This window comes from Equus caballus, chromosome 31 (genome assembly GCF_041296265.1).
Source record: "Equus caballus isolate H_3958 breed thoroughbred chromosome 31, TB-T2T, whole genome shotgun sequence".
Lineage (NCBI taxonomy): Eukaryota > Metazoa > Chordata > Mammalia > Perissodactyla > Equidae > Equus > Equus caballus.
The window spans coordinates 1113395-1137317 of record NC_091714.1 but is presented as its reverse complement, the minus strand read 5'-3'; the positions used below and the strand labels follow the sequence as shown (position 1 = coordinate 1137317).

The 23923-nt window shown below is 43.3% G+C and overlaps 3 protein-coding genes across 43 annotated transcripts in view; 1 reads left to right on the top strand and 2 right to left on the bottom strand.

Moving 5' to 3' along the window:
• Positions 1 to 686, bottom strand: part of WDR27 (WD repeat domain 27) — a 213696-nt gene extending 213010 nt beyond the window's left edge. For 13 of the 34 annotated variants that reach the window (XR_011434342.1, XR_002805246.2, XR_011434340.1 and 10 more), the window contains exon 1: positions 392 to 667. The gene's annotated coding sequence lies outside the window, so the exon portion shown is untranslated. Of the gene's footprint in view, positions 1 to 391 lie in introns of all 34 variants that reach the window. The other 21 variants (XR_002805250.2, XR_011434345.1, XR_011434334.1 and 18 more) reach the window with 5 other exon arrangements.
• C31H6orf120 (chromosome 31 C6orf120 homolog) lies at positions 660 to 3835 on the top strand. Its single transcript, XM_014738166.3, has 2 exons — positions 660 to 792; positions 1358 to 3835. The coding sequence occupies exon 2, from the start codon at positions 1398 to 1400 to the stop codon at positions 1950 to 1952; it is 555 nt and encodes a 184-aa protein (XP_014593652.1). The 5' UTR covers positions 660 to 792; positions 1358 to 1397; the 3' UTR covers positions 1953 to 3835.
• On the bottom strand, positions 2826 to 22374 carry PHF10 (PHD finger protein 10). Of its 8 annotated transcripts, none has more exons than XM_070256198.1 (12): positions 22212 to 22374; positions 18859 to 18965; positions 16566 to 16696; positions 15839 to 15922; positions 14791 to 14924; positions 14544 to 14693; positions 13810 to 13919; positions 11819 to 11972; positions 9195 to 9350; positions 4609 to 4717; positions 4126 to 4314; positions 2826 to 3022 (listed from the first exon to the last, which is right to left on the bottom strand). In XM_070256198.1, exons 2-12 carry the CDS (start codon positions 18909 to 18911, stop codon positions 2937 to 2939), a joined length of 1356 nt encoding a protein of 451 aa, XP_070112299.1. In that variant the 5' UTR covers positions 18912 to 18965; positions 22212 to 22374; the 3' UTR covers positions 2826 to 2936. The 8 variants fall into 8 exon arrangements, with proteins under 8 accessions (XP_070112299.1, XP_070112300.1, XP_023488871.1 ...); XM_070256199.1 differs by having other exon boundaries at positions 15839 to 15916; XM_023633103.2 differs by lacking the exon at positions 22212 to 22374 and adding an exon at positions 21196 to 21355 and having other exon boundaries at positions 15839 to 15916.
• Between the last annotated feature and the right edge of the window lie 1549 nt (positions 22375 to 23923).

The following is a 23923-nucleotide window of genomic DNA, read 5'->3' as shown; positions in this document are numbered from 1 at the left end:
CTGACCAACCCACAAGTTTTGTAACTACTTGACAAAGTTCAGCTTCTATAGAAATGGCCACAAGGGTCATTGCATGTTTTTCATATTTACACGCCACTTGTTTCCACAAACGTGATTCAGCAGGTTCTAAATGAAACACAAGAATTGAAATCAACACAAAAGTGTGACACTAAAATGCACATAATGTTTCCTAGGGAAATCTCTTTTCAATCGCCAATGGGTGCCTCTTAACACCATATTCTAAATTAAGAAAATAAATTCTGAATATAAATACAACTCCATCTTGAAACCTCTTTTAGAAGCATTTAAAAAAATACCATGTTCTTAAGAGGAAAGGAGAACAGGGAACAGTTGCCCGGACGAGGCTCCCTCGGGCACACCTGCCTCTCACCTGGGGACCTGCGAGGTGGACGCTCAGTCAGGTGAACACAGGACAGGGAACAGGTGCCCTGACTAGGCTCCTTCGGGCGCTCCTGCCTCTCACCTGGGGACCTGCGAGGCGGATGCGCAGTCAGGTGAGCATCCGAGAGCGTAGGGCCTGCGCCCCGCCCCGTCCCGTCGCCATGGTTACGAGCTCTCCGTCTCTTAGCGCCCCCGCCCCTCTCGCCGTTCTCGCGAGAGCCCGGAGGCCCGTCGCTCCCAGAGAGGCCTCGCTTCCCATCGCCACGCCACTTCCGGGCGGCCTCGCTGGGGCCGCTGCGTCACTTCCGGGCGCCGCCTCACTTCCGCCTGCTCTGGCGCGGCCGCCGGCCTGGCCCGCTGCTGCTGGCGCGGGGCCCTGCGGGGAGCGGGGTGAGTCGGAGGCGAGAGGCCGGCCTTCCCTCCCCTCCCCGCCCGGCGGAGCCCCGGAGCCGCCCTCCCCGGCCCGCGCTGCCCTCCCGGCCTGCCCGCTAGCCCTCCTCTCCGCTCCGTGCCTTCCGTGCCCCTCTCCGCGCGGGCCGCTCCCTGCACGGCCTCCCATCCTCTCCCCCTGCCCTCCTTCTTCTCTCCCCTCCCCATCCTCCCCTCCGCTCCGCATCCCTACCCCCTCCCCTTCTCATCCCCTCCCCATGCTCTCCTTCCCTCCCCTCTTCTACGCATCCCTACCCCCTCCTCTCCCCTCCCTCTCTCATCCTCTCCTCCCCTCCCCTCCTCTACGCATCCCTACCCCCTCCTCTGCCCTCCCTTTCTCATCCCCTCCCTCCCCATCCCTTCCCCTTCCCTGGGCCGAGGGCGAGGGCAGCGGGCCGCAGAGGTCGCCCTGGACCCGCCCGAAGTCTGAGCCCAGGCTGCTGGCTTGGGCGGACTGTCCTGTCCTGAGCGCAGCGTTGCCCCGGTGCCAGGGGCGTGCTGAGCGTGTCCTCTCCTTTCTCCGCAGAGCGCTCGCAGATGTGGAGGTCGCGGGGCTAGGGCGCATCATGGCGGCTCCCTGGAAGAGCGCGCTGCTCCTACTGCTGGCGTCTCAAGCTGTGTCCTCGGTGAGCTCCTCTGACGAGGAGCAAGTTCCAGAAGAATGGGTCCTTCTGCACGTCGTTCAGGGTCAGATAGGAGCTGGGAATTACAGCTATTTGAGGTTAAATCACGAGGGAAAGATAGTTCTTCAGATGCAGAGCTTGAAGGGCGACGCAGACCTGTACGTGTCTGACGGCACGCTCCACCCGAGCTTCGACGACTACGAGCTGCAGTCCGTCACCTGCGGCCAGGACGTCGTCTTTATTCCAGCGCACTTCCAGCGCCCCGTGGGCATCGGGATCTACGGACACCCGTCTCACCACGAGAGCGAGTTTGAGATGAAAGTGTACTACGACCGCACCGTCGAACAGCACCCGTTCGGCGAGGCCGCCTACTCGGACGGCAGTGATCCGAGTCACAAGCACGCTTACGCTCCGGAAGATGCGTCTCAGGAAGAGGAGTCCGTGCTCTGGACAATACTAATTAGTATTTTGAAGCTGGTACTTGAAATTCTGTTTTGATTTCACTGCACATACTCTGGAGTGTAATACCTTAACCTGTGAAGTTGATTGCGGTTCGCTGTGAACTAGCTGCTCTCCCCTGGTGATGTGCTGGTGACGTAAAGCCATGCCATTGCTACCTCAGTTACCCCAAAGTAGCAAGAGCCGCGGCATGGTGTCTGTTTTCATTTAAAGATCAAAGTTCCTAGAAAAGGAGTATGAAAAATAAAATGTTCAAACTCCACTTTTGATTAGTTTGCCAGGTGACTAAAAAGATTATTGCAGTAATGTAGGTGTATATAAAAGAAATCAAAATAAAGCAACCTTTCATGCAGTTTGCTCACATTAAAAGGCTAATAGCTTTATGATTTCCTCTAGCGATTCTAAATGAAGTTAGACGGTGTAGGCTTTGAAGAGTTAGTAAAACCAAGTCTGAAATGTAAAGTTTTCTTCATACTTGCCTGAGCGTGGACGGACGCCCCAGGCCTACACCGCAAGCAGGAACGGTACCTCCTGCCTAAACGGGACTTCCTGGCAGGCAGGTCCAGTTAAGGACGGTTCTAAAATCACCTGCACCAATCTCATCAGGTCATTTGTAATGGTAACATCTTGGGCTACCTATTTATTAAAATTCTTCCGTTATTAAATAACTTTGTTATGCTACCTATGGTAGCCCAGAAACAATACAGATTAGGAAAATTTCATAAAAATAAAAGTAACTTTCAGGCTAATAGAAGAATAGTTAAGTATTTCAATTAAGCTGTCTAATATTTCCACTGAATTTCTGAGAGGCAAAGTACTAAGATATAAAAACCTTTTGGAAGATGAACTCTTTCTCTACATGAGAGTAGCTTATAACAGAAATAAATCAACTTGCAGATTTTAAGCAAATAGTTAATTTCAAAAAAAATCTTTTATTGGAATAAAAATGAGAATGTTGTAAATAAATTGGCACCAAATAGTTCATTTAAATGCGTATTACAATATTGAGGTCAAAAAGTTATTTTATCCCTCTTTGCTGTTTTTCCCCCTTCTGCCCACTTTCCTGGGTGTTGGGGGGGCTCGCTGACAACAGTCACAAATCCAGCGACCTAGGAGAAAAATTGTTAGTTAATATAAAATGAAATTTAATTTTGTAGCACTGAATTTTAAACCCATTTAGCTCTCCTTTCTTAGTTATCACTAATGATAGTCCTCTGTGGATTTGTGGTGGGAAGGGCACTAATGAGCTCCTTAAAATCAGGAGAAAAATGTAAACTTCCCTTCAGATGATCAGGGTAATCAACCCCATGTGAAATTGAGTATAAGTGGTGGAGGGAGACATGGTGGGAGAAGCAATGTGATAAAAGGGACCTTCAAAACATCACGATAATTCTTTCTGAAATTCAAACACTGTCACACTTAAGTTCAGTACAAATCCAAATATAAAACCTGTTCTTGAGTTTGGTTTATTTTCAGCCTTTCTCTCCGCTGCTCACAGGCAGCTGTGTATCTAACAGCATCCTCGCAGGTTCTGGCGTACTATGCCGACACAGCACTTTAAAACTTACGAGTATCTGACAGCACACTGATAATCTGCACTACGTACTTGATCTGAATTACTACAGAACTTAAGTTGCTTGCTTCTTAACGATTCCCAGGAAACTTAGTTCCAGGCATATACTTTATATAAAGTATTATACAGTATTAACTATGCAAATAAGTTCTCAAATTACACAATTATGTGTGTAATGTTTTAGATTACTGTGATTTATTCTTCGATCCTGTGTTCATTCTAAAGTTCTCTGGAATTTGCAAGCTGCCTCGATTTATAGAAATCTGGTTTAATATGTATAAAGGCATAACAGTCATTTTGTTAAGTTTCTAAATAGATGACAAAAATAAAATCAAGGCTTTGAAACAAATTGATGCTGTTGCTTTAGCTATTTCATTGGGAAAACACTGGCTCATTCTGTACATTGAGCTCTATTTCCAAAACTTAGACTAGGTGCTCTGACATCTCATGTGTCCTTGAGTTGGGGTGTCTAGGGATGAAAAGCAGGTGGACATGATCTAGGTAATCACAGCGTTGGTCTTGTCTTGTGAACAGAAGGGTCTACAGGTCCTTCATGTCATTATGGTGTTGATGCAGCCTGTATAACAATGCTGGGAGAGTCCATTCACTCAAAGATAATGGTCCTTTTTTCACCTTTACCTGATGGAATAGCACCAAGGCCCACACAAAAAGTATGATAACCTCTGTCACACACATCACAGAACATCATTTCTTCTTCATGGTGGGGTTGTCCACATATAATGCAAGTTTTACATTCCATACATTGCCATGGGTAGGTCTTAATCATAGAAACAAGCTCCATGGTCATATCCAGGCAAGAAGGATGGCCTAAACCAAAACCAATATTAGTAGAATTTCACACAAGAATTTGTAACTTAATATGGCATAATAAAAAGCTAGTTTGTTTTGGGATTTCTCAAGAAGGGATACAATGTTTAATAGCCAAAGAGAACTGAAAATACATGGTAGAAGAAAATACATCGAGGTTGTCTATGCCTTACAAGTTACCCCATATACCTGATGATTCTTTGGTTCAAGTCTATCTGACAACTAAAAACCCTAGTTTTTGGATTTTTTAACACAGACAGTGGTTAAACGTTAAGAACATATGCCGATACTTACCACTGTTATCACACTGGGAGCAGTGGATAAGTGACTCAGCCTTCCCTTTCTTGTTGGTCTCCTTACCCTTGAGACAAATTCCACATAGAGCATTTGGAATGACCTTTGGCTGGAAGGTAGAAGAGGGCTATAAATTCATGCCAGAAGAACTTACTATGGGTTCAAAAGGAATTCTGTTACTGTATATGCCTTATCTTTACTTTTGGTAACTTGCTAAGGAGGACCTTTTTGAAAGACATAACTTGACATGAGTCTGCTTTCAACACATAATGGCCTACTGACTAAAGCCTTACATTTGACTTTAAATTTTCTCAACTGCATGGTCTCATGTCAGGATTAAATGTCGAATTCTACACTCCCCACATGCACAGTAAGATCTCCATAATGAACCGGAAGGGAAGACTAAATACAATGTCAAACTGCGCTATTAATTGGAAGACAAAAGCTACGGACAAATGACTATTGCATGTAAGTTAGCTTACTATTAAAAAAAGACTCAGTTTTAAGCAGCTTATATAGTGATTTTGTTTAAAAACTGACACTTTCCAAAGTTGTAAAACTAGATCTATAAAATCTAAGTTACAAAATCAATGTTTTCACATGTTTAGTTGAAAGATGTCTCATGCATACACTGTCATGCATAAATGTGTGTGGAAAACCGAGCTGTGTGATGAATCCCTTTGCGTATCTAATAAATTAATAACAGAGCCTACATGGGAAAATGCATTCAGTATGAGATACAAAACATAAAAAATTTTTCAGACAAGCAAAAAAAATTATCACTCAATAAATACACAAACACTCTTACATTTTGAGTACTATTCATTTTCCAGACTAAAAACACGCTTAATCCAATGAAGGCATTTAGCTTTAAACACACTTGGCAACACTTGGAAAAGGACAAAGAAGGAAAGGTTCAGTGCACCTGCAATCACTGGGGGGAGAGCACTCCAACACCACAGGCTTGACCATGACGATGCGATGCTCACTCCCACTGTATGAATACATAAGGTCAGTGGGAGAAAAAGGAGAGCAAGCATGGGCCAAGTATGAAATGGGGGCTGGGGACATATTTATATATGAACTGGGAGAAAAATTATTTTAAATAGATTATATTTCTGTTTTATTCCAACCCAGCCAAATGCATCTTAGATTTCTTTTTCCTAAGTTACTGAACCAAAGAGGAGCATAAAGGAAACTCCAACTTTGTCTACGGCCTTCCGGCTCTGAACGGTCTCACTGCCACCTTCCAAACCTGTTAGTCTAAACAAGTCGTTCTTAATTCTTTAAGTTTTTTATTCTTTAAATTATCTTTCTTTGCAAAAGATGACAGAGGCATTCAAAAAGAATTTTTGGCTTATTTATTTAAAAAAGTCAACCTTATACATAAATATAATAAAAACAATTACTCTAAACAATCACAAATGTCTCTACAAAATAATAAATATCATAGAAGTTAAAACATACATATAAAACTGTACTGTGAGCTATTCTACATCTCCTGTACGTATGTATACCTTTCTACCCTGCTCCCCCACAAAAGGATAGTGTCACATGCTCAAACCTTTTAAGTCTTGCAGTGCGTTACCCTCTTGTTCCTGCTACATTCTAAGCATAAGGTTCTCATTGTGTTTTCCTATACCTAAATAAAAAATGGCTAGCAAGTGCACTTTCATGATCCAAATTCTGGTTCAGATACGATCAAATCTGTAACTGCCATAATATACAGCAAAAAGCAACCTCGCCATCCATCAAATAAGAAATATCTTTTGGTTATAGTACCTGTACTGAATGTAAAAGATATACTTATCTAATATTGTAGTTTAAGTTAGATACTGGCATACTAAGTACTCTAGTATCTTTCACTAAAGTCAAGGAAGTAACCACACAATATTAAATTCTAAAAAAAGAACTCCTTATAGGAGATCCTTTACAAAAGTCAAAAGGAATAAAACACAGGGCTAGTCATTCACATTCTAGAGCAGTTCAAGTTCTACAATCATTAAAATATACATTAAACACCTATGATTAAAAGGACACCAAGAAAATTCCAGATTTACTTCTAAACTTAAAATCATGTTTGGTTAAACCACTTAAAATTTTTCTTACCCAACAGTCTTCATCTTGATGAAAAGAGGGAGAGACAGGGGTGGAGAAGGGAGAGAGAGAGACAGAGACAGAGCTTTGTAGCATTCTCTAGGAGGAGGCCACAGCTCCATACCAAACGCTGTGTTCATTCACGCACTCTGGACTCACTAGGAAGCCACAGCGCTCACGCCAGCACTCTACAGAGCAGATAACTGCGCTGGGAAGCCAGTCTCTCAGTGCACTGCACACTCGACGGAGGAAGAAGGGAACAGTGTGCAGAACTCTCCTGAAGATTAATGCAACGGAACCCTATGTATGTCTGACAGGGACAGTCAGTTTTACTTCGCATAACTGCAACAACATCAGAGTTTCACTATTGACAAGACAATTAAAATACTCATTCTAATAGTTCTCAGTATCTCAAATAAAAGGCTCATAATATACTTATTTTCCTGCTTGAAAAATAACCAAAGATAAGTGATATGGTAGCACTAATATACTATAAAATTTAATGACATACTTGTAATATAGGCCTGAATCCTAACAATTATGCTTTAATTTCAGGTTAATGTAACCTAAACAATACTGTCCTACAAATCAAGGGCAAGACTAGTGATTCTTATCAAGCAAGTCATCAGACACATTGCCATTTTTCTTAACTCCCATACTTTAAAACACATTTCTACACACGCCTTCAGGTTGAAGTACCCTAATACTTAGGCACATCTTGGCTTATTAATACTTTTCACAGAGAGGTTAACTTTTAATAAACATGTTCACATTAATGTGTTAAGTCTAGATACTGGTTGTTCCAAACTTTGAAATACCTGAAACATTTTTAGGTACTAAAAATGTTCACAGAAGATTACAAAATGCTTATTTTGCATATTACACTCCTTTGAGTACTATCAATTTAGGTTAATCTATATGATTTCTTCTACAATAAATCAATCATAGTATTGAATGCTTCTTCATTTTCAGCCTCGATTAAAACACTTATTTCAATATTCTTTTTTTTAACCCATAATTAATCCAGGCTTATTGTTTGAAAGGTCTACTTAACACTGATGGTATGCTTTGAGCTGCCACCCCCTTATGAAGCTCTTATCAGACCTGTAGCACACTGTGTAGCAGACGCACCAGGTTAACTTTCCAAAATTTAATCTTTGGAGTTCATCTGCTTTGAATTATTAAGCATTAATTTAAATCTTTAGTTTAAAAAATTAGACAAGCTATATATGTAAAAACAAGTACAAAAACCACATGGCTGCAGCCTATTGAAGCTAACTTGCTGAATGCAGCTTGAGATTCGCTTGCCATAGGCTGAAAAAACATGTATTTTTAAGTTGATTACATAAAGGCATTTTCTAATGAAATACGGAATACACTAACTTAAGTCGCTTTTTTATTTCAGGAAAAGAAAGGTAAACGAACCGTGACCAGGGTTCTGGTCAGGCTGCCAGGGAAGCTGGCAGCAGCTCACCTGACCCCGTCCTCCTGGATGACCTACCGCAACCCCAGTTCTGACGGCCAATAAGCCGTTTACAACGCCAGTTGGCACAACTTCTTCACCTTACTCTAAAACGCTCCTTCAAAACACCTTCACAACCACAACAGAAAGCATATTCTGACCCATTCCAGACCAAAGTAACTGTGTATTTTACTACTACCATCCAAAACACAAAATGTGCCGCCAATTCCACTCCTTATGTGATATTCCTAAATCCCCATATCTAAGGCTACTCACCTCTCCCCTAACCCTCCGAAGGGGAAAGGGCAGACAGCAGGAGCAAACAGTAGAAATACCAATATTCCTGATAACATACTATCTCACTCTAAGAATTCCCAGATCAAAAAGTTAACAAATCTAAGCCAAATTACCTCGCTAAATAATGTACAAATCTTATCATAGAATTGTGTGGGCTATGTGCCAAGGTTAAGCTAAAAATCGCCACAATGTAAATAACAAATTTTACTATTTTCTGTTGCAGGGTTAGCCGAATTTGGCAAATGGATCAAATAATTCTCAGATTAAACCCATATCTTTCTTAATGAAAGGCACTACAAAAATGCAACATAGTGTGACAGTATATCCACCCATGCTTTACAGCTCAGCATGTCTATACTAAATACTAGGATATTTAAAATGTCAGATAATTATGACCTTTACTCTGACAAAACAAAGTATGAAGTTCTGCCTGTGAAATAATTTTTTAAAAAATCCTATTTGCCTGGTTACTATTAAGAAGAGAAAAAAGATTCTCTTACAATTTGTACATATACAGAAAACAGAAGCTAAACCATGGCCAAAAGTGACAGAAAAGCCACCAGGAAGATAAAGCAAAAAAGAAAGAAGCTGACAAAGGGCACACACCACAGAGGGACAGCCAGCGAAGGGCAGCAGGCAGGAGCTCCACCACTTTGAAATTCAAAGTTAAAACATTTCAGGGAGAGAGCTGGTCAGGAAGGAAGCTGAGTCAGGGGCTTTTCTCTTCTACCTTGTACCCAGGCACTGACTTGGACAGTACAGAACGCTTGGAAGCATCTTTTCTTGGGGCGGCACCTTTGTCCTTGGATCTCGGTTTTCCCTGGAGAGGCTCCTCCTGGCTGTCGGGAAGGCCTTCCCCCTCGGACACGTTGCCAGAGGAGCTGTCCTGCAGGTCAACGGCACAAACAGAGATTCCTTGGAATTCACGGAAATCTGAGTCTGAATTTTGAAAACTACAGAAAATATTCAAAGAAAGGTTTAAAGGTCCATCAATTTAAAAATAAAGATAATTCTAAGTATAGGAAAACTTTTTCCAGTGGAGACTAAAATAAGCCATGTTACAAATCATTTATCCATCTTGTAAGTACCTTATAAGATAAAGCTAACTCCATTTCTATCAGCAAGTACCTTCATCAACTGTGTTTTCTGACTTCAGTCAATGGAAGCAGAATTATCTGCTTCAGCTATTATTACACCACACAGCTTCAACATCATTTTGCCATGTCGCAAGGGAACATATTTGTTCCATACAAAAATACTATTTAAAAAATAAACTGTTTTAAACAAGTGTGGGTATTTTCATTGAGCAATAAAGGTCATTAAAGAAGTTCTTCAAGTACACGCTTGTGTTTTCATAACGTTCAACTACGTAGGGGCCAATACTGCAGAGTACTTACAACAGCATCTGACATAGTTTAGATGTTCAAAGTTTAGGAATTTGATATCTGATATTCTAATTCTTCCTTTTTTAAAATTTTCTAATTAGAATAAAAATGTTATACTTATATAAATTATGGAAATTATAAATGAAAAAACAAGGTTATCCATAACCACCCTGATAAACATTCTGCGTCAGCTACTGGAACATGAACGTGATCTCTTTTTTCTTTTTTCTAGATGCATGTTTGCACACATAGAGACACCAGACTCACACATCGCACACCACATACAGAGCCTATCTAGACACGCGCCCTCACTTTCTAAAACACAAAACTGGATTATGTGTGTGTGTGCATGTGTTTCAATATTTTTAAGCGTTACGTGCATTTTATCACACCATTAAACATTCTTTGAACTGCATTTCTATCAGGTAAATTTAATATATCATTCATTGTGGATGTTAGGTTTATTTCTAATTTCCACTATAAAAAATACTGTCGGGGCCGGCCCAGTGGTGTAGCAGTTGAGCTCGCATGCTCTGCTTTGGTGGTCCAGGGTTTGCAGGTTTGGATCCTGGGTGCAGATCTAGCACTGCTGGTCAAGAAATGCTGTGGCAACACCCCACACAAAATAGAGGAAGACTGGCACACATGTTAGCTCAGCAACAATCTTCCTCAAGCAAAAAGAGGAAAATTGGCAACAGATATTTAGCTCAGAGCCAATCTTCCTCACACACACACACACAAAATATTGTTAATGGGGCCAGCCTAATGGTGTAGTGTTTAAGTTCACATTCTGCTTAAGCAGCCCAGGGTTCACAGGTTCAGATCCTGGGCATGGACCTACACACTGCTTATCAAGCCAGGCTGTGGCAGCATCCCACATACAAAACACAGCAAGATTGGCACAGATGTTAGCTCAGGCACAATCTTCCTCACCAAAAGAAAAAAAAAATACTGTTAATATTCCAAGGCACGTTTTTTCTAATTAAACTTTGTCAGCATCTGACTAGGTTCTTCAAATAAATTCCACTAGTGTATTTGCTAGGTCAAATTCTACAGAAGTGAAAACTCTTGGTATATACTGTCAAAATGCTTTCCTGAAATGCTGGATGAATTCACACTCCTACTAGCAGCATGGGAGAACCCCAATGCCATCACACCCTCACCACACCACAGCCCGCCTCTCACCAATGCCAGGAGTCAGTGGTATCATCACATTAGTACTTCAACGGCATTGTAGTTTATGCACCATGTATCATTAAACATGTCTTAGCAGCTGTTGGTGACAAAGAAATGGGCTGCCCATGGAGTGGCTGCGTCCCCAGGTTCAGGCTGGCTACAGTGAGAAGTTTCGACAGGACCAGTTGCTCAACATGCAGTGCTAAGAAAATGAGAACCCTCAACCATCTCGTTTTTTGTTCTCCTTCACTTCTAGAGAGCACACCAACTTCCCCACTGTCTAGCAATCGCATTTTGTTACAAAGAAAAGTCATACAGGAAAACCTAACTAATAGCACAACATACTAGTAACCTTTACATTTTCCTAGAGGAAGCCTAAGATTACTAATTAAGCAATATGAGTACAAGTTAGTGTGCTCTCCGGAATCAAGAGAGTTGACTATAAAGGTGTTTGGTGCCCCTGCCTAACCGGCTTGTGATCACAAGGAGCCCCTTTAAAAACAACCATGCCAGAGGCCAGGCACGGCTTGTCTGCATCCACGCACACAATCGAGAGCTTCTCTTCACAACTAGGACCCACAACTAAAATACACAACTATGCACTGGGGGGATTTGGGGAGAAAAAGCAGAAAGAAAAAAAAACGAACTTCTCTTGATGAAACCTTTCTGAAAATTACACACGACTGTCCCTTTTCCATAGGGGGCAGTGATGCAAGTTCAATGCGACACTCCAGGAAAGCAACAAGCAAAGCTTCAAAGGAAAGGAGCGCCCTCCTACCAGAGACGTTCTTACCGAAGTGCCTTTATTTTTCCGTTTCTCGTCACCTCGACCATCTTCAGCGTCGTCTGAGTCGCCATCGCTATCTAGAGCAGGCAGCTCAGGGTCCAGAGGGGGCTCGTACAGCGCCGTGTTCAACGGCAGATACCGCAGCTCATCCGGGGAGTACCTGAAGTTCAGAAAGACCATTTCAGCTTTCCTTTATTACTAAATAGGAATGGCTTAATCTTTGAGCTATGAAGATAGCCTTGATCTTCTCAATTAACTCCAAATACTTCTGAAAAATGATTAGAAGTAATAAATAATTTTTCATCTTGGTGTTCAAGTAGGGACAAGTAATAAATAAAAAACCTAAACATTTTTTTCACCAGACTTAGTGTACACTATGCTGTTGATTCATATTATCAAAAGATAATAGAGGCCGGCCTGGTGGCATACTGGTTGAGTTTGCATGCTCCGCTTCAGTGGCCCGGGGTTTGCAGGGTCAGATCCTGGGCACGGACCTACATACCGCTCATCAAGCCATGCTGTGGCCACGTCCCACATATAAAAGAGACGAAGACTGGCACAGATGTTAGCTCAGGGACAACCATCCTCAAGTAAAAAGAGGAAAACTGGCAACAGATGTTAGCTCAGGGCCAATCTTCCTCACCACTCCCCCAAAAAAGATAATGTTTCTCTTTTACCCTCAACCCAAAAAAGAAAAAAACAAGTCAGCAGACAAGGGTGAAACTGTGGCAATATAAAATCATGCACAAAATCCAGGCTGCCTGATCACCTCCACCTGCCCTACTCTCCCAGCTGTCACTGCTTGTTGTGTGCTGGCACCGCTCCCGTGTGAAATGCTATGATGCTAAGAGTCAACCTCACAGAACGGACATGAGAATTCAACAAACTAACACACATAAATCACAGCAGTGCATGGTACATGATATTACTTAAGAAACAAAATTTTCAGTAATAAGTTATTTTAAACCAATTCATGAAGCCTGTATTCTAGCAAATTTAATCATCTATATTATCCTAAACCAGGGATTGGCAGCCCCTTCCCCAGGTCAGATGGCACACAGCCAGCTGACAACGTTCACAGTCCTCACCCACAGGAGCGCCCAGGCAGCAGTGCCCTCTGCACCTGTGCTCAGGAGCGGACAGTGGGTCTGCACCTCCCTCAACTAAGACAGCCACCAGAAAGCAAAGGAGTTGGAACACTGCCCATCATTGCAATAATGTGCTGACCCCAAAATAAAAAAAAAGAAAATTTGCTGACCCATGGCTTGAATTTGACTTTCAAATAATATGATCCTGTACACTATTTTAAATCCTCTTCTTTGAAGAATATTCTCTATCTTAACGCAGGGTTTAACGCTGAAGTAAAAGCTGAGATTTTGAAACCAAATGACCCTGTTAGCCCTGTTTTCAGTTATGACCAGGCTGAGAATAAGAGCTAACAGCATTCCTGCTACACAGAGTGGGAGCAGCAGCCAGGCCAGCGCAGGGTGTGAGTGGAGGAACCAGGTGGCCAAGCCCACCTGGGAGCCCCTCTGCTCCTCCCTGCATATCCTCTGCAGGCTAAGCCAGTGCTCCCCAAACCTGTGTCTGCACATGAATCAGGCAGGCACCTGTGAAAATGCAGATTCTGACTCAGCACATCGGGGTTGTGCCTGAGAGCCTGCATTTCCAACAAGCTTCCAAGTGGGGCCAGTGCTGCTGGGCCATGGACCATACTCCGAGGAGTGAGGTGCTGGAGAGCCTGGCACCTGTCCGCAGAAACAGAGACAGGCGCACAGGGAGACGGGCTGCCCAGGCCGAGCCAGCAGATGTTCAGATTCTGGCAGGAGGGTGCCCTCCGCCACAGAATCACAGAAGATAGAGAATATTGACACAAATCTTATCCAACACCTTATGGTAATATTTACAGAGCTAAGAACTATTAGGAGCCAACTACCCAAGGCTCGGAAGTCCCTCACCAACAGCCAATACTGACGGGACATGCAACCACTGAATACCTTTTGTAATATTCCTGGAACTGTCCGGGGATGAGGGCCACTGGGTAAGAACTGACCTTGGTTCGCTCTGTCGGTAACACTTTGTACTTCCCTTGAGGCACCTGGATGACCTGGGTTAAGATGAAAAGAAATACAAAACTGATTCCACGCTAGCAATCAAGGTTTTGGGGAAATAATCCCTCTTGTTGTCCACTGTGCTCCTCCCCAAAAGAGCTAAAAATACAAGAGACGTCAGCAGCTATAACCCAGCGGACGGTGGTGTGTGTAGGTCCACAAGCGAGTTCTGTCTGGCTCTTTACCAAGGTCCTCGTCTCTGAGGAAAGGCAGTGTGTCTGCTCACCACTTAAGAGCCACGTGACCTGAGCAACTTATAAAACCTCTGAAGCCAACTTCCTCATCTATGAAACGGAACTAACACTAGTTTCAACCCCAGACGGTAACTGTGAGAAGTGAATGAATGAACATGGAAATCTCTTACAACAGCCCTTGAGAGACACGGCAAGTACACTATGCAGCTATCAGTCTCATTCAGTAGAACATCAACCACAAAGCAGAAGACAAACTCATACACACACGCGAATTGAGTATTATCAGGCACAACATTAAAAGTGATATTTTAAGTTCTAGGGAAGAAAAGTACACGTTGCTGGTACGAACAGCAACAACAACAAAGGAGGCATCGAGAACTCTGCAGTAAGGGAGCGTCAGGGACTAATAAATTTAAGCCGTCCTACGTGAGTCTGAAGGTCAAAATAAGCTCTTCTTTCTTCCATCCGCTCCCGGTTCAGGTTGCTGTTAAACTCGGCTGCTTTTTTGGCAGCTTTCTTAATGTACTCAGGCACTTTGCTGGCTTCGACCTTCTGCGTATTCTGTTGCTGCATTTGCTGAAATAAAAATACTAGAGTTGGAAGTCACAGGTAACCTTACAAAATGTCATTCTCCCCAAACCAAATAAAAGTTGCCAGTCAGCTCAATACTTACAGAATACTCTTTATAATGATCTGTAATTCGCTGACGTTCTTTTTCTTGCAGAATAACAGAATACTCAGCATGTTTGGCTGGATATTCCTTTATCATTAAATCGATCACTTCATCGCTGCGCAGTGCTGTTAAACCTATTTTAGACCAAAAAAAAAGGTAAAGAGGCTACTTTAAGGATAAGTGAATAAAATCACTTCTCAAAATTTGCTTTTTCTTCAAACTACTCTATATATTTAAAAGATTTTCCAATAGCCAAAGCAAAATATTTTAATACACTCGAAAACAATAAAAAAATAGTCATAAAGGCAAACAATTACAAAGAAATAAATTACCAAAGTTACAAAAGGAAAGAAATAAATTTTTCAATCAAATGTATTTTTTTAAGATTCTATGTACTATAAACATATATCCCTTTATTAGAAACAACTGTAAACAATGATGCAGGTTAACTACTGGCAATTAACACAGGATACTCGATGAGAAAAACAGACTTCTTCAATATGCGGTAGCTCTTAGTCTTCAAATTCAGGACCCTAGAAATACTACAGCGGGGATTCCAATTTCACCAAAAGCATCACACACATACACACACGTCATATAGGTAATTTTCAAAACTGATAGTTATCAGATTGTATCAATTGCCGAGATGAATGAACTCCCATGGTTTTGTATTAAAAAGTAACCATGTTGCATTAAAATGTTTATGAAAGGAAAATTACAAATAAAGCACAGAGACAATCATACAGAACTAAAAATTGAGCAAAACACGCCTTTTAAGAGATAAGGATCAATACTTTTAAAAAGTACTGTACAAATTTTGCACAAAAAACACACACTTTGACACTTCTGTGAAAGCCATTAGAAAATGATATTGCTATAAAATATATCATTCTCCTTTGCATTTAAACTATCAAAAATGAAGTAAACAATTTAGTATTTAAATAATTCAGTCTATTTCATTAATTTTGTGAAAAGGAGACAAAATACTCATCGAGCATCACCCCATAAATGTTCAGCTTTCCAAGTTCACATTCAAAGAATTAATTACCCAGAGTGCACTGAGTTTCGGTGATGACGTTTAGCTCCCTCAGGTACAGTTTCTCCTTATGAGACAAATCTCGTCGCTCTAAATCTCCAAAAAAAAGAATAAAAGACTATTAAAAATAGTCTTTTGCATTTGTAATATTAGGCATTTGTAAAACTTTCAAAGGCTTAAAAAACTTTTTAAAATTTTTAGAAAGTTAAAATCTTTATGGATTTACAAAAGTACTTCTCGCTACGTATTCCAAATATTATTAAAGAGACTACACAAAAAATCTTACAAATTCAAGAAATAAAAGTTAAAATAAAATTGAAAACAGAATAATCCACAGCAAGAGGGTAACATAAATAACTGTCCCACAGTGGCTGATGAAGTACGGCCTTTCTCAGATTCAGACACAGCTTACAAAGCTACTCTATTCCTAAGGTCAAGGAACACCGCTAAAGAATCAACACTGGTTCATGTGGACTGAAAATGATTTTTCCTAAAATTTTCCCCAGGACTTTCATCTTCCTCATTTTGCTTCTAAATAAGTTTACAAGGTGAAAGAACAAATTGGCAGTAGAGGGAGATATTGGATGATATCAGTAAATGAAAATCAGCCGGCAGACGGACACAAAATATATTATAAATAATCCATACTCAAATATTCAGAAGGTGACAATCTATCAAAAAAGAAATACTATTAGTTAAAAGTTAGATTTAGTCTGTTACACAAACTAAGACTTAATACCTGGATATTTCCGTTTAAAGGAGGTCACACCCAAATATTCACTGACTTGTTCTTGAAGCATATAGTATTCTCCTGTTTCATCAGGTGGCCATTTGTACTCTATCAAATTTTCTGCTGGATAGTAGCTAAAGCTAAGCACAGAAATATATATTATGCCTTAAATGTGGCTTTTCTTAAATTTTAATCACTTTTATTGTTAAGGATTTTTTTTGAGAATATTTATTTTTAAGAATTTGGAAAAAGTACTTTATTTAAATTCTCAGTCACTCTTCTATGACTTTGCAATACGAAAAAGGTCCCATGATTTCATGAGTTATCAAAGAAAATTATAAAACAGGTAGAAGAAAAAGAAACCACCATCTGGAATACCAAAACAAAAAAGTTCAACAGAAATAACATTTTATATAGACCACAAAAAACAAAGACTCACAATTGTTAGGAACAAAGGCATTTTTTAGCTTAAGAGATCTGTAAGGCCAAAACAGAGCGGTAATATCAGTTCTGAATTCTATTGCTTGGGCTTAACACCCATAGCCACTACTCCATGTGCCCAAGGTGTAAAGTGATGAACTTCTGGTCCCCATCTGCTGTGCAGTGTGTCTCAAACAGCTGTGAAAACAGAACTCTAAAAACCTATTTCTCAATGAATTGAACTATAAACCATAATTATTTGTTCTCATAGACTCCACAAACCCAAAAGCAAAGAATGGACTTAGTTTGATGGTGCCGGTGCACTGCAGATCAATCCGAATACTGAGTAGCAGAGAGTACAGATTTCTGGACCCAGGCCAATTCAACCTCTAAATTTCATCAACGGACAAAAGAGGCAGAAATGTGGCACTATTTTATGCATGTACCCAATTAAAAGTAATGACAAAAAGAACAGTTCTCTCAAAAATCGTGCTGGGAAATTGGATATCCAAACACTAATGAAATAAGGTAAGAGGACTCTTACCTTATTTCATATTCCAAAATTAACTCAAAATGGATCAAAGACATAAACATAAGAGCTAAAACTAGAAAACTCTTAGAAAACATAGGGGTGAATTTTCATGATATCAGATTTGGCAATGAATTCTAGATATGACACTAAAAGCAAGATGGGCGACAACAAAAAAAATACACAATTTGGACTTCAGCAAAACCAAAAATTTTGTGCATAAAGGACACTATCAACAGAGTGAAACAACAATCCACAGAATAAGAGAAAATATTTGAAAATCATAGATCTGATACGGGATTAATATCTAGAATATACAAAGAATTTCTACAACTCAACAACAAAAAACCAACCCATAAAAATGGGCAAAAAACTTGAATAGATATTTCTCCAAAAAAGATATACAAATGGCCAATAAGCACATGAAAAAATGTTCAACATCACTAGTCATTATTCATATTTCACACTTTTTGTTTAGAATGGCTATCATCAAAAAAAAAAACAAACAATGGAAAATAACAAATTGGTAAGGATATGAAAAAACTGGAAACTTGGTGCATTGCTGGTGGGGATATAAAATGGAGCATCCACTGTACAAAAGTTTGGCTGTTCCTCAAAAAGCTAAATATAGAATTACCATATGATCTAGCTATTTCACTTCTTTTTCTTTTCAAAGGAAGTGAAAAGACTCTGAATAGGTATTTATGCACCAATGTTCATAGCAGCATTATTCACAACAGCCAAAAGGTGCAAACAACCCAAGTGCCCATCAACAGATGAATGGAGAAACAAATCGTGCCATAAAATGGAGTATTAGGTCAGCCTTGAAGAGGAAAGCAATTCTAATACATGTTACAACACGGATGAACTTTGAAGAAATTATGCTAGCTGAAACAAGCAAGACACAAAAGGACGAGTATTATACAATTCCACTTATGAGAGGTACCTAGAATAGGCAAATTCATGACAGAAAGTAGCATGGTGGTTGCCAGGGGCTGGGAAAGGGGGAAAATGGGAATTTTTATTCCTTAATGGTTATGGAGTTTCTGTTCGCAGTCGTGACAAAGTTTTGGAAATGGATAGTGGTAATGGCTACACAGCACTGTGAATGTAATTAATGCCACTGAATTACACACTTAAAAATAGTTAAATTGGTGAATTTCATGTGTAAAATTTTTTTAATGGCACTGAGTAACAAAAGCAACTTTGGTGTCACACTGTAACACAAGACAAAAATATTCTACAATTTTCAATAACTGCCTTGGCCAGGGCTAGGGGGAGGGGAGGAGGAAGCTAATGCAGAGAAGAGAAACATACCACAAAAAACATTATTAAGCAATAAAATAACAGTACCCAAGGTCTTGACTTGAAGTTTCACAACTCCTAGAGCTATCTCCTGAGCCCATTCGCCTCCTTTTGGATGGCTGGGTTCCATCATTTGAATTATCTTCATTGTCATCCTACACATTTAAAAGAGTCAAAAAATAAAAGAATCATACATATGAAAAGAATGATTATGTATCTTCCCAGACTTGCTAACAAGCTCAACTTAAAGGCTTTCTAAGGACAACTGATTATGCAACTGTTAACTTTCTATTACAATTAAAATGGGACAAGAATTTGGCATGGGCAAGACCTGGAAATAACTGAAAACTGATCTTCAATACAATCAAAATAAGAAAATTTTCAATTAACCTGTAAATCTAAATCTACTTTTGATTTCTTACTAACTAAAGTTAAAATGCCTTCCTCTTTAAATAAACACACTGAACTGCTGAAACCCTCTATAAACTTAAAGCCAACCCTCCTACCTCAGCTGGGGGAAGTGTGGACCATTTAGTGTTTAAGGCAACTTAGAGCTGCTTTATAGGACTATTCTAATTGGCTACCTTAGATACGTATATCCTTGTAAAAAGAGGTCACACAAGAACTACGAACAGCTTACCAATCCTGTTAATTTCTTTTCCTTACATTGCAAAAATTTAGCAAAAATATATATCCTAATAAGCAATACACACCTTCCTCTTAAATAAGAGGCTCAGAATTTTTTTAAGTGACATTATCCATTATATGACAATAATATTCAGGAAACGAATGAGGTATCATATGTTACGAAACTGATTTATTCACATAATAATTAGATAAGGCTTAACGAATATAAGGCCTAAAAAAAACAGATTTTTTTTTCAAGTCAAGGTAATGTAGCTTTCTAAGATTAATACAATTTTGCTAAATACCACAGTCCTCTCGCTACACATTAAAAGGAAAGCAATCCTCCAGAATAATATAAAGAGACAGTAAGGTATATTGGTCAGGCATGCCACAGCTGTACGGCCTAGGTTCTTACTGGGCACTACCCTTCACTAGCCGGGTGGTTATCCTCTGTGAGCTGCTCCCTATCTGTAAAACTGAAACGTTAATAGTGTCCATAATACTTAGCTAATGCAAGGATTAAATGAGTTAATAAATGGGAAGGACTTAGAGCAAGGCCTAGCAAACAATTAAAGGCCCAATAAAAGTTAGTATGATTATGATGACACTTAGAAAGTTTCCAATGGCTCCAGCTGTTAGGAATTTACTGTTTCTTTCCCAAACAGTAAAATATACAGAATATTCCCTTCTCAGTTCTTATAAAATAAGCGTTCAATTAAAGAGCTCTGTCTATTCCTGTTGAGACAAGCAACTAGGTAGGAGATGGAGAGCACTCTAAATCTATTCCCCCGAAATTTACATTTAACCGTAAGTATCACAAGTGAAACATCTCATATCCCATACTTCAGGCATAACGCCTTCTAAGCATTCAAGCGTCATTTGCTTCTATTTTACCTCCTTCTGAGCATTGTAAGGATTTCTAGATCGATTTGTTTAAGTACATTTCCCTTGGCAAAAAAACCGACACTCAAAAAGGGACAGAAAGTTAAAAGTCCTTAAAAAAGCTGAAACTACAGTTTGACCTGTACCGTTTAGAACTGGGCGCTACAAATTCTAGGTAAATGCGTTATTGCATAAAGTGAACACTGGCGGCTGACCGTTTCCCGGCGATCTCCCCTAACATACGAAGGGACACACTAGGTTCACAGAGTTCGCCCGGGGCCGCGGCACTGAGACCGAAGCGTGTGTTAGGACCGGCCGGTGGCCGAACCCGAGGCACAGGTGCGCCCGCCGTCCGCCTCCGGCCCCGGGCACGCAGAGGCGCCGAGGCTCACCCGGTGGCTGGGCCAGTCCACACTCGCGGCCGGAGCCGCAGGGTCTCTCTCCCGCCCCTGCCCGAGCTCGGGGCCAGTGCGCGCCCGGAGGCTGCCCCAAGCCAGCCCTGCCGGCGCCGCTCGGCCTCGGGGACCCCCGTCCTCGCCGCCGTCCGAAGCCCGCAGCCCCGCAGTTTCCCTAAAGTTTGGCTACAGTTGGGCAGGGCTGCGGGGTGGCTGCGCGGGAACGAGGCTCGGGCCGCCGGCCCCGCTCCTCCCGGGGGAGCTCGGCTCTCCCCGCGGCGGCCACACCGGCCCTCGGCCGAGGAGGACCTAGGACGGACGCTCCCTCCCGGGAAGTGGCTGCTTCCTTCGCGCTCGGGCCCCGGACGCGGGCGCACGGCGGCGCTGACCCGGGCCCTCGGCCTCGCCCCGGGGCCGCCGGCGCGCGTCCTCACGGCGCGCCCCCGCCCGCGCCCCGGCCCGCCGAGCGGCGCCGCCTCACCTTCGGGGACTGCGCGCCGGGGGTGGCCGGGTCGCTGTCGCACGGCCGCGGGGACAGCGCCGTCCCGGGGCCGGCCGCCGCCGCCATCAGCCCGAGCGCCCCGCGCCGCCGCCTCCGCCGCCGCCGCCGCCTCGTCCCGGCCGCCGCCGCCGCCGCCGCCGCCGCAGCCGCCGCGCGGGCCGCCCGCCGCCCGGGCCCCGCCCCCTCCGCCCGCCCGCCGCCCGGGGGCCGGCCCCTGCCTCCGCGCGCCCCGCGGCCCGCCAGCGCCGCCGCCACCGCCATGGCCGCCGCCAGCGCGCCGCCTCGCGCCGCCCCGGGCGGAAGCAGCACGCGGGCGGCTCGGCGCGCCCGCCCCCGGTCCCCGCTCGGCCCTCCGCGCCCGCCCGGCCCCCGCGCCCGCCGCCCGCCGCGATCCGCGCCCTCGGCCCTGCTGCCCGCCGCCCTCGGCCGCGCCCGCCGGCCGCTCCCCAGCCCCGCGCGATCCCCGCCGCCGCGCCCGGCGCGCTCCCTCCGCGGCCCCACCTCCCGCCGCTCCCCTCGGCCCCCAGCCCCGCCCCGGCCCGCAGCCGCCGCCCCCTCCCCGCGCCCCCGGCCCGGCCCTCCGCACGTCAGCCTCTCCTCCCACCGCGCCCCGCGGTGCCCGCCCCGCCCCGCCCCTCCGGGGGTCCCTCTCTCCGCCCTCGCCCTCCTGAGGGTCCGCACCCCCGCCCCTGCCTCCCGGGGCTCCCTTCCTTCCAGAGGGTCCCCTCCTCCGCCCCCTCCCTCCTGGGGGCGTCTCCTCCTCCGCCCCCTCCCTCTCGGGGGGTCTCTTCCCGGGGGGGGTTCTTCTCCTCCTCCGCCCACTCCTCCTGGGGGTCCCCCCCACCCCCGGTGGCTGTGTCGCTGCGGGTCTTGAGGGCCCTGGCCCGTTTCCTCGCGCTCCAGGTCCTCAGTCGCCGCCCCTCGCCCGCCTTTGTTCTCAGCTCGCGGCCTCCCGCCCCCTGGAGCTCCTGAACCACCTGCCTTGGGACGAGTACCTTCCAGAGACACCCTCAGCGGCTGTCATTTGCAAAGTTTATCCACATCCGCCTCAGTGCGTGCCGAAATCTTAAAATGTAAAAGTAGCTGAAATGCAACTTGCATGTTTAGGATTCTGTGTGTCGGAATGTAATTGACGCAGCAGCTTCCACCAAAGACAGTGAGAGAGTGAGCGCGGGGGGAGGAGGAGAGGTGTGAGGAGGCTGCGTGGAAGCCTTCCCGGGGCTGAAAGACACGTGGCAGTGGCCGCAGGACACTTGGGGACCATACGGATTCTGACTCCGCACAGCCTTGGCAAATCAGTTACCTCTTTTCTCACCTGTAAAGCGGGGAGAAATCCTAAGTCTCCAGGATTATTGTGAAGGGCATAGTACAATGGTAGGCCCACAAAAGCCACCAAGAAAATACGAGCTGTGTTATTATTAATCCTAGTTCTTAGGCTTCACCTAGTCCCTTCTAGGACTTCATCAAGAATTTTTTTTTAAAAGTTAGGAACTGAACGTTAAAAGAACACATGGCAGATGGCTGTAATGAGACGACAAGGATGCTGGAAATTTGTCAAAGTTGACCTCTCAGCAGACACCTTATCTGAGAGTGTCGATGACTTGTTTCAGGCAATAGATAATGTTCTTGGATTTAGTGTACACCGTGGCTTCCTTTTCATTCATTCTTTTTGCTTACACTCATCAGACAAAGGTTTGGAAAGATCAAATACAGGGATTTCTAGCTCATCACAGTAATACAAATGACCTGCTTTGACTCTCCCAGCCCACCCTTTCCTGACTTTCCCACTGGTGTCAGATTAGTGGCGGCATCACCAACAACTTGAGACTTCCAAACTGCTCCCAGTTTGCTTTCTCTCACAACCTCAATCAGACTAGCTGCCCATTTCCCTAGCAAGAGTACTGAAGAAATGGCCCATCTGAACCCACCAAGAAGAATCGACATTTTTGCCCCAAATTTTCCTAACAGATCAGGGCCCTCCAACAGATTCTCTGGATAGAGTTTAAGGTTAAATATATATATTTTTTCAGTTATTTGGTTCTACTCATCTCCCTTGGGAATTCTGTCTGTAGGTCAAATACAAATTTAAAACTCTTCACTACAACTCAACAGAGACTTCAGCCTTTCAACATGCAAGAAGGCAGGATATTTAGGAGGCACCATGTGGATTACACTTCCTGCCTGTAGGCAGTTTCAACATTGAAAGAATAGGGTACAAATATACAAGTGTACTTGATTGTTTTGGCGGGAGAACATTCACTTGCAACTAGAAAATTTAAGATTTTAAGGTTGACAAAGAATTTGAAAAGCAAGAAGAGACTAGTAGGACAACTACAGATAAATGTACAATTGGAAGTGGAAATAGGGTTTCAAGTCCGAAAAAGACTGAGAGGTGGGAAAATGGGAGGTGTGTTGAGGTACAAAAATCATTCTGGTTTGGCCTGAGAATAGGGTAAATGAAAGCAGATTCTAGGGGTTAGGGATGAAATAGAGAGAGAGGCAGTATAATGGAATGGTGAGAACAAAGATTGGGAGTTAAGACTTTGTTTTGAATACTAGCTATGCCACTTATTAGCTGTGTGACCAGGGGTAAATTATTCAATCTCTCTGACCCTCCAATTCCTCATTTGTAGGATGAGAATGTTCAAAAGAAAACCACAGGCCCCACACAGTGTCACTTGTGCTAAAGACCATGACACAAACCTAG